Below are 10,702 nucleotides of genomic sequence, written 5' to 3' on the forward strand. Positions count from 1 at the left end.
AATGGATTGTTAAGAACACTGTTGCCAAATGGTCTGTATATGTGTGGAGCCTAAGTTAAATGGATGGAAAGGCCAACGGGAATCTTGTTATAAAAATGGAGGATCACTCACTCCCTACAGTTCAGCTCTACCTTGAACACTTAGCTTTTGGCTCGACTGTGGGAAGGAGTCTAAAGTACTGGGTGACTTTCATACATGTCTAGATACAGTGAAGGGCAAAGTGCAGCATTTTTATCCTGTCATTCCCTTTTATCAATCTCAGTTATTAAGCAAGTGGTGGATATTAAGATCAACCCTGCCTTAAACATTTAATAGCCATTTCTTATCAGACAAACTACATGCATCCCATTATATTTCTTTCAGGGCCTGTCTCATTGGATGCATGCCAGACTATCCTCCAGGATATAGTCCAGCGAGTAGGAGAAGAAATGTGTTTGAACTTTGCATAATTGCAATGAACGTAAAGGTATAGTTGGAACTTTCTTGGAACACTCTCTTCTGTCTTGCTATCGTAGGCCAATATCTTGGTTCTTTGCAGTCAATTGCTTTGGAGCAATGTCATTGAGAAGAATGAGTCACTTCTGGCTCAGTTTAATGGGTTTATTGGGACTGAAAAAGCTATAGCTGGACTAAATGCCGTATCCATTGTTCATTTTATGTAGCTCTCGCTATCACGTACAGTGCCTGCCCACAAAGAGAAAATGAAGATGCATCGCTTCAGCTTTTATAAGAAAGATCTGTAACAGGTTTTGTCGTATCCATGAATAGAAAGTGGTTACAGATGTTGTTAGCTTTCTCTGCTCCCGTGGTTGTAATGTACCGTGGTTGCAACATTACATTACAACTGTGCCACTGCACAGTTTCCCCTTGTCCTCTTAATTTTAGATAGGCTGCATCCTCCTCAGTAATCTTTCAGGTTTATGACAATGGAGCATAAAATATAACCACTGAAATAGGGTGGATGATTATTTTGCACAATTTTGAATGACTACTCAAAGTGGGATTTGTGGGAGAGTAAGGTGTCATAGTTTTGTAGAACCGTGTGCCTCCCAAAATAGCTGTTCTGAGTGGGGTGGTCATTCAATTTTCCAAGTGTTGGGTATACTCTGGGAAAGATCAGGTGGACTGTTTTGAATTAATGAGGGAGGCTGGGGTCTCTGATATTGTTAATTATGTGTTGATGGAAAGCACAGTTGTCCATTGCGCTTTCTGAACTGTTTTAATATGAACAAAAGGCAATGAAGAATCATCACAGCAGAAGCTGTCACCCTTGTTCCCATGTGTGCTATACCTCTTCCATGGGGATCTCTTGTGGATACCAAATAGGAAAGCAAATGTAGTTGTCCTGATTATTTTTTTTCTTCAAGTGCTATCTCACATAATAAGCCTCTGTGGCTTCCTGCCCCACCCCACTTTTTGGTGCTTTTGATTTAGATATGATATTACTATGTCTTTTGAACCATGAATTTTAGCAGATTTTCTATTTGGACATAAAACCCCAGCTATGGAATGAATATTACATGGGGCAATATTGTGTTAGATAACAGCAGAATTTGAGTAGTTAATCTCATGTATTCAAAATGTGACCTTTTTTTTTCACAGTACAAAAAGAATCTCATTAGTTCATGAACATAGGCAATGCATGCAGTGTGTAGGGAGTTATTACATTTAACTATGAATTACTTGATCTTTAAGTAGTTCTTTTTTCTTAAGGTAAAAGGAGCAAGTAATTTCAGTACCCTATCTTGAATAACATTCTTTGTAATTATTTTTCACCACAATAGCCAGTGAAATGTAAGTAGTTTTTTTTAATTTCTCAGTGGCTCCTGAAATTATATATCTGTTTTCTCTCCTTTTGTTTGCTTTTAGGGAGAAACCAGAGCTGCTTCATCCATACTGTGGTTGGTCTCGGGAAAAGGATTGCATTGATGAATTCGTGCAACAACCCTCTCAGCCATGGAAGAATACATCTCACAAGAAAATCTATAGGTGACTAATAGGCCAGATTGGTCATCCCTCACCCACAGTGGTAAGCAGTCTTTTAAGATCTGGGAGAAACGTTTTGGTATACCTGGAAATCAGTCTACATCTAAATTAAATTAAATTAAGCATCTAAATACAGAATTTGGAATTTAACATGGTGTGCCTTATGAACAAGGACAAAAAAGAAAAAATAATTTCTGCTGTGGATATTTTAGTCTTGAATCATGCTTTTCCATCACATTTCAGCAATATGTCCTGTATCTCAATACCTTTGCTTTCATGTTTGTTCATTTTTCAAGTTTGTCAGTCATTGCACAATGTCATTTAGAATCAACTTAGCACCCTTCCATTGTGCTGAGTGGTGCCACTGAATAATGATTGCAGGATTAGCCTGCTACTAATTAAATGTTGCTGCCTCTTAGCTTGAAAACGAAACACCTCTATGGAATTTAAGAGTTCCTTGCTTTATTTAGGTTATGTGTCTAAATAGTATGGATAGGTGTACTGGGTCAGTGCAGACATCTTAAAAAAAGAAATTTTAAAAAACAAAAAGAAAAGAGAGAGCAAGGGAATAAGAAGAGAGCAAGAAAGTAAGAGAAGGAGAACAAATTCACCCAGTCATTAAAACTTCGAATTGCATGGAAAATTTTCCACACTTAGCTGAATTTTGAGTGTAATTTCCTAATCCTGCCTTTCTACAATCCAGGTAAAGGGTTCATGTCTGTACTCATTTTCACTCACAGATGGGTCTTCAAAATTTGCAGGTGATAAGTTGTGTAAAATAGGATGTATTGCGTATTTGTTGAAGCCTATAGGTGTACCTATTTCAGTAAAGCAGAAGCTAGGTTCCTTACTGTTCATGGACTAAAGGACCCATTGAATGCTTGCTTCTCATAACGGCTTTACTGCTATGCAGAGTTTTACCACTTGAATTCACTGATTAATGTCTTAAGCAGAATGAAGCCTTTATTCATTTTATTTTTTCCAAATCTGCTACCAAAAATCACAGCATATCACTGTTCAAAGACAGTTCTTTGTTTCTTCAAAGACTTTATTAAACTGATCTGTACCATCCTCCTCACAGGACTGTAGCTGTGTACCCTCCTATGAGACAAATTATGAGCTTCTGTCTGAAATAATAGGGATGATACCTACTCCTGAACTGACATGTGAAGGATTTTAAGTAAAGGTTACCGATGACAGGCCTGTAAGCTAGCCTCAGTTAGTTCTGTCTGTCCTGTGTTAGGATGAAGATGAAGGCGTTTGACTCTCTTAACAGATCCAGAGCCTGAGCTTTTTTCCTTGAGCTTTTGTTACATTTAAGGATTCATGCTGAATAACAATAATAAAAGATTAATCCCATCTGGTTTTCTGTTGTTTGTTAGTTTAATTTAGTGTATGACTACTCAAAGTTTAGTCTGCCAGCCAAGGAAGGCATGCAGTTATCAACATCACTGATAGGCTAAACCAATTATGTAAGCTTATTTTCAGATCTCCCCAAATCCCATAATACTTAACAAAGTAAAACTCTTGAGTTGAAATGCACCTGTTTACAGAAAGACACAGCACCAAATAGAGGTTTCATTTAGAGCTTTGGGTAGACTAAATGGCCTCATTGACTGATTCATTGCCTGTTGCCATTTTTAGGCATGAAATATAGCAGGAAACTGAAAAGAATCATGGACAAGAAAAACACAGTGTTGTAAGAAAGACTTTTGTGCTTAGAACGCTGCAGAGGCTCAAGCACTGAAAAGATCAGTATGTGCTGTGTTTGGGGGGTCTAGTTAGTGCTGCATCTTTGAGCTGTAACAGTATTTCTCAAACTGTCCTTAGCAGGACTCCAGATTAATCCCATGTGGGGAGAGGAAAGTGCCCATGGGGCTTGGCAGAAGTTGCTTGTCCTTTCCTCTTGAAGATATGCATTTGTTCCTGGGTAGTCTGGGAGGTGGCTTCTCCTTTCTCTCTGCATTTGTAGCCACCGTTGAAAACAGATAATTCCAAAAGACAGTCTAATATGCAATTGCAGACCCAAATGTCACTGTAGAGGGCTGAGAGTCTCTTCTGACACACAGCTAAATTGTACATGCACATGCAAGAGGTTTCACAAGCCCACTAAGGAACAGCCCAAACCAAGTTAGTTGGAGCTTACAAGGGATGAGTAGGGAGAGAACAAAATGCCAAGGGGCAAGAAGACGAAAAAGCACAAAGAACAGCGAGAAAGGAATTCAAAATGTAGAATCATGGAAAGTGTAAAATGGTATCATCGATGTCAGGCTGTGAAACAAGGGGGGCATTCTGTTATTGAATCACGTTGCAGGCCCCCATAAGTCTGCAACATGCAAAGTATGGAAGATGTTGTGCAAGGCAGGTGTGTAAAAAGGATGAGCAAACAGAGGAGGATCGTGAACAAAGAAAAATTGAGAAGAAAGTTTCTGAAAAAGGAAGAGGTCAGAGGAGAGAATAATGGCACAAAAGCTGGTATTGAAGAAAAAAGGTGAGGCAATAGAAGGAACGATGAAAGAAAGTATAGCCACTGATTTGATTTGCTGTTTTTCATTAGAAATTTATTGTTTTGCCACTTCTGGGTGCCATAGACATATATAAGAAAATACAAGCTTTTCAGCTTAACAGGGTGAAACTCCCTTCCAGAACCCTGGCATCAAAACCACCTGCAAAACCCAATAAAACAACCTTCAGTATTAAATCAATGTCAGTATTAAACAACATCCTGTGCCAAGCAGGGAGATGCCAGCCCAGCTGGATGAATACATGCCAGAGCACTTAGATGATAACTGGTATGATGAATCAAATTCTTAAGCAAATAGATACTTAGGCAAAGAGCAGAGCGACCAAATTCCATGGAGCACTACCCTGATATCTCCACTGAGTTGCAAAATATATGAGTCAGAGGTAGAAGACAGCCCTTGGCAGCATCTGTGGAGAGTACTATGAGCCCCACGTAAGCAAACCAGTGTGTTCTTACTTCCTGATGTTTCTGGGCCCTTTTCAGGTGTGCTTTCTAGCAGTACTCTGCCCCAATGTCTATGCGGCAGTCAACCAAGGTCTGCATCAATAAGAAAGGGTTCATTTACTAGAAGGGAACGGGTGCTGCAAGCAGGACATCAGGTGCTCAGGAGACAGCAACCCTCAGAGTCCAATCTCCTGTGGCAGAGTTGTGGTCCAGAGTCTGAGCTGCCATTATAAGAACAACAAGCAGGCCGGAACCTCAACTGGCATAGAGCCACAGAAGCTCAGCATATTAGCTTGAGCTCTGTCTTCTTTATCTCTTGTGGCACTGAAAATTTAAAAGATCCCCAGGATAAAACAGATGAAGTGCACTGAATTCACCAGCAACCTTAACTAAAAGCCTAAGCTGCTTAATTTATCCTTGGAACCATTTTACCATTGAGCTTTTTTTACCTTTCTTGTGGGTGCTGTCATAAATGGCCTGTGGGAACAAGTGGAATTGCCATTTCTGGATGTTTTCAAGAATATCACTATTGGGATTGAAATAAATGGAACTGAAGCAGAGGAACTGACTAGATCATCTCTTGGAGTCTCTTCCAAACTATTTTTTTTTTCTATGATTTTAGCAAATGCATTCAGTTACTCTCCTAAGCTTGCAGTGTTACACTGCTTCCACTAGGCTTGTGTAACAAAAGCCTCAACTACCAACCCCTCTGCTTCCTCCATGGCTACTCATGCAATACAAAATGCGGTATTGGCAGTTTTGCAGAAGGTTGGGAAATCCAGATCTGAACCATGGTGACATGTAAAGTAAAAAGTAAAGAAAGATATCAAAGTTAATAGGTAGCCAGCTTATTACAGTGTTTCACATCCTGCTCAAAATAATATTCTACTTCAAATTTGGGTGACAGTTGCCACAAAAACTCCACGTGCTCACAACAGTACTGAAATAAACTGGGCCTGGATTCTGAAGAAAGGAGCCAGAACAAGGTGCTAGATCTCCTCCTAGGAGTTTCCCAAAAGAGATTTAGCTCACCAGCGTTGGACATCTGCTCTCCAAGCATCCTATTATTCCTTCACATCCACCAAGTGCTGTTGACACTTCACCCTGCCTGTATCTGCTTGGCTTCTGCCTGTGATTGGAACCAACGTGAAACCTCTGGCTCCATTCCCCTCATAGAATCATAGGATCGTTTAGGTTGGAAAAGACCTTTAAGATCATCTGTTAACTGTTCATAAGTCCAACTGTTAACCTAGCACTGCCATCTCACCACTAAACCATGTCCCTAAGCACCTCATCTACCCATCTTTTAAATACCTCCACGGACGGTGACTTGACCACTTCCCTGGGCAGCCCGTTCCAATGCTTGACAACCTTTTCCGTGAAGGAATTTTTCCTAATGTCCAATCCAAACCTCCCCTGGCACAACTTGAGGCTATTTCCTCTTGTCCTATCGCCCATTACCTGGGAGAAAGAGACCAACACCCCCCTCGCTACAGCCTCCTTTCAGGCAGTTGTAGAGGGCCATAAGATCTCCCCTCAGCCTCCCTTTTCCAGACTAAACAACCCCAAGTTCCTCAGCCGCTCCTCATAAGACTTGTGCTCCAGATCCTTCACCAGCTTTGTTGCTCTTCTCTGGACATATTCCAGCAACGCAATGTCTTTCTGGACCCTCACTGTAGGATGTGAAAGCATAGGCCGTATGATGCAAAAACAAGAGGTAGAGCCATACATCAGCTGTTTCCCGGTGATTTACAGACCGGTAAGATCCATTACACCACCTGGTTACCTCCCTCCTGTAAGAAGAAATGTGTGTTAGCTGACCAGCTCTTTTAAACAGCTCCAGAATACCGTTTTCCTCTCTGCTTCTGTCTTTCTGACATCAGATTAAACCTGAGTATGGGTTCATTTGTCCCTCCTAGTGGTGCCACAGGTCCATCAGCAACTTACTTCTCCTTTGCCCTTTACTTCCTAAATCAAGAACTAATAAGGAGAAGAGTTTTCTAACACCACTTTAGGTGTGCTGCCAGCACATCAGAAATGGACTGGTTATATTGTCAGAAAAATACTGGTAGCTGACAAGTCCTGCAGAGAGATTAAATGCATGGGAGGACTGTGAGCAATATGAGAGAGACATGCTGCTATCGATAAGCTAAAATCAGTGTTTGCTCCCCAGCACTCTCGGTATCAGAAGAGTCAGTTGCAATGTCTCAGCTCACTGTTGTGCATTCCTGGTACCTGACCTTCTCCGCATGGCTGTTGTGCATCTGTTAGCCTGTGAGCTTCCCACTACATGGATCGGACACTGAGAAGTGGGAGGGGAAAGGAAGAGCAGAGGAACACAAGAAGGGAAATAAATACCTAAATTGGTTTTTCTGATTTTATACATAGGCTAAGGAAAAGGACACTGGCAGGAGCCGAATGATACCTGAACACTGCTGTGCTAATGTGACAGCTTTATGGGGAGGCAGTACTGGGTCAGAAGCCTGATTCCCCCTACCTTTGGTTCAAGAACTGTTACACAGGGGAAAGAAAGGTATTTTCAGAGTAAAAACCATGGTAGAGTGGTAGAGAACAGACCTGAAACCTTCCTTTGCCCTGTGACTGTGTAGTGTGATTATATAGCTAAAAAATATTGACCATTTCATATGAAATAAGGGCAGAAGAGGAAGGTAGATGAATCCCATGCAGCTCACTGCTTTCTGCAGGCTGCAGTCCACGCAGGCAATACCCTCACAGTCCCGCCAACAGTCCTGCGGCAGAGCAGGCATGTGGGCTCAGTACTGCAACACAAAACCCGAGCTCAGGCAGCTGTAACATTCCTCCTCCATCATTTGTGCCAGTTTTCCTCCACCCTCTGCCCTCTTACACCTGCCTGCAGCCACCGCAGCTTGTATTCTGCCTCCCTCCCATCCTTTGTCCTCCTGTCCCCTCACTTCCCAGAGCCTCCTTTGGCACATGCCTTCTGTGGCCTAGGGAGGAGAGAGACAGGAGCAGGAACCAGGAACCAGCAGAGTTCAACCTCAAAAACACGAGTTAGTAGGTCAGAATACTGGCCCGGGGTGGGCAGGACTGGGGAAGGCGAGTACAATTCAAGGTAATCTGTGCTCACGGCTTTTCCTAGGCTGCTCTGGTAGAGCGCTATAGCCCAAGCCAAAGGAAATTCTGCAGCTGATTTCACTAACAGGATAAAATCAGCCTCTATTGGCACAGGCAGAATTCAGCCCTGCAGGTATATGAATAATGTTTCCCTAACTGGCATCTGATATTGCTCCTTGCATTATGCCCCTATTAGCGGGAGACAAGCAGGGCCTTTCTGACCGTCCAGTGGTTCATGGTGTTCAAGACAAACTGTGAATACCCACTTAAGGGAGGAGGAGGAACAGGACAGAATGTGATACATGGGTGACAAATCATCATTCCGATCCCAGCTAGAAACCAGGCAGGGGTCCTGAGCCTGTTCATCCAGTTAAACCAAGTACAGATGCAGACACTCTGCTGCAGATGACATCACAGCAACAGATGACCTCAGCCTGCAACACGGGCAGCAGAAAGCCCTCCCTACACCTCCCTACCAAGCTGAAGTAGACCCACTTTTCGCACTGCTCTTACACCCAGCCGGGAGCCATGGGTTGCTACGCCTGCCATGCTGCCGGTTCAGTCGTACAGATTAAATATGCTCTTCTCAGACACAGAAGCTATTATTTCTTTGAGACAAAACAGCATCCCACACTCTTATTAACCTGTGCCCTACTTCAGAAGTAAATCTAATTTGCAGCTTTCATAGTTAGTGCTGGTGTTGCTGTGTCCCCATGTCTGCTCCGACTTTGCTGGATACATTTACGCAGCACCGTATGTGGCAGAGCCCTATTTACCATGGCCTGCAAGCGTTGTTCCTTACAACAGAATAAGGAATTGGGATGGTTGGAGCTTTTTGCTTCACTGGGGAAGAGAAAAGTAAAAGCACAAATGTTAAAAATGCCCCTGCAAAAACATTTTTTGTATTCAGCAGAGAATGACGTGCTGTCTGCTAAACGAAATTTGTCACCTGGGATATTCCTGCACATCTGGTCACCTTCCACAGAGCGTCTTGAGTCGTGCTGTATGAGTGAGGAGAGAGACTTTCAAAGGATTTGCTGGATTTCTGATGGCAAACATCAAACAAAACGGGCATTGTTTCACAAATACGCAAAGTAATAGGGAAAAGGAAGCGCAATCTTCAACGATGGCCAGCACAGAAAGCAGTATGTACAGTAATTTATGTGGTAGATTTATCTGTGGATTACGTTACCTAACAAGCAATGCAAGAAAGCAAAGGAAACCCAAACCCTTTTGTAACCAATGCTTGATATTTTCAATTATAGTCAGCAGAGTCTATTGACTTTTTTTAACGAATTAAACATAAAACCATGAAGATGCGTGGAGCGCGAGTGACTTTTCATGACCTTATTGTGGGCAGAAAAAAGGACAAGACCGTGCAATTTCAGTTCCTCGCGGGATTCAGTTCTGCTCTGTTGCTGTCCAATGGAAAGACTCCCGCTCCTGTCGGTGATTTCAGCCATCCCTTGCTGTACCTACATGGCTGGTGACGTGCCGCTTGGTGGAAGTCAGCACGTGAATAGATTAAGGTCTAGGTGGCTGCAGTAACACTTCCCACCTTGCCATAGGAAGACCAAGTCCTACACACACTTCCCTGCATGCAGTATTTCCGTGCTCTCGTGGTGCCTTTGCGGATTGTTCCTCCTGTCCTTTGGGCCAGTTGGAAGATAAACTTTGGTCGATGTATTATACTATGCCCTTTGTCATGAAATAACGCCAGATAATATGTGTTCAGCGGGGATTGAAATTCCCGAGCTGATTACAAGGAGTTGTAAGGTTTAGCAGTGCTCAGTGTACGAGCCTAGGGTGACGTACAGCGTTGCAGCGATGCGCTCTTTCTGGTGGTGTTGAAAAGGCTAGGACTTTGTTAGGAATAAATCCAAAAGCGTAAACAACTAAAAATGCCAGTGATACAACTTGATATTCAGTAAGAATTTGCTTTGAGTGATTGACCAGAAGACGAGGCTCCTGTAGTCTGAATTCACTTCCAGCCGTTACGTTTGTTCCGAGATCCCGTGCGCGTGGCAATCTCTCTCCCTGCCCGTTTCCCAGCAGTAAAATGCGCGTAGATTAATATTTACTGTGCCCAGAGAATGTTATGAAATGTGACTAATTAATTCTTGTAAAATGCTTTTGGTAAAAGATGCGATGGCAGCGCCAAAAGGGATTGTTACTTATTAATGCGTGCGGAGAAAAGCTGTCTTAACTCCTACCGCCGCCCCGTTCCGCTGCAGACGCCGTCGCGCTGCCAGCCGCCCCTGTTGCTCCGCTGTTTATTACAATGCCTCCATTTTCACCCCGCACCCGACGCCAAGGTAAATGGCAGAACCGGCAGCCGAGCGGGTTGGCGTCTCCCGCCCCGACTCCCGCGGCCCCGGGCCTGTCCTCATTTTGGAGGTGAGGCGTTGGTGCCCCTCTCCCGTGCGGGCCTGCCTGGCGCCTCCCTCCCAACCGACCCCCTGGCCAGAGGCCTTCGGGGAACAGTTTAAGACGCGATCGGTAGGGGGACGCCAGGCGCCGGCAGACCCCAGGCGGGGGTCGGGAGCGGAGGAAATGTAACGGACGGGAAGAACGGGGCTCTGGCTGGGCCACAACGCGGGGTACGGATCCCGGGCGGGAGGGCGGCGGGCCCGGGCGCGGCACCCCGCGGCC

General features: G+C 43.8%; 1 protein-coding gene across 1 annotated transcript in view; it reads left to right on the top strand.

The window, feature by feature from the left end:
* Positions 1-4,319: 4,319 nt before the first annotated feature.
* RAB1A (RAB1A, member RAS oncogene family) overlaps positions 4,320-10,702 on the top strand; it is a 21,288-nt gene continuing 14,905 nt past the window's right edge. Inside the window, exon 1 of the mRNA XM_035895046.1 lies at positions 4,320-4,477. Coding sequence (XP_035750939.1) covers positions 4,320-4,477 — 158 coding nt within the window. The remainder of the gene's footprint in view (positions 4,478-10,702) is intronic.

The sequence above is a fragment of the Egretta garzetta genome, unplaced genomic scaffold, assembly GCF_000687185.1.
Source record: "Egretta garzetta isolate BGI_Z169 unplaced genomic scaffold, ASM68718v1 scaffold360, whole genome shotgun sequence".
Classification (NCBI taxonomy): Eukaryota; Metazoa; Chordata; class Aves; order Pelecaniformes; family Ardeidae; genus Egretta; species Egretta garzetta.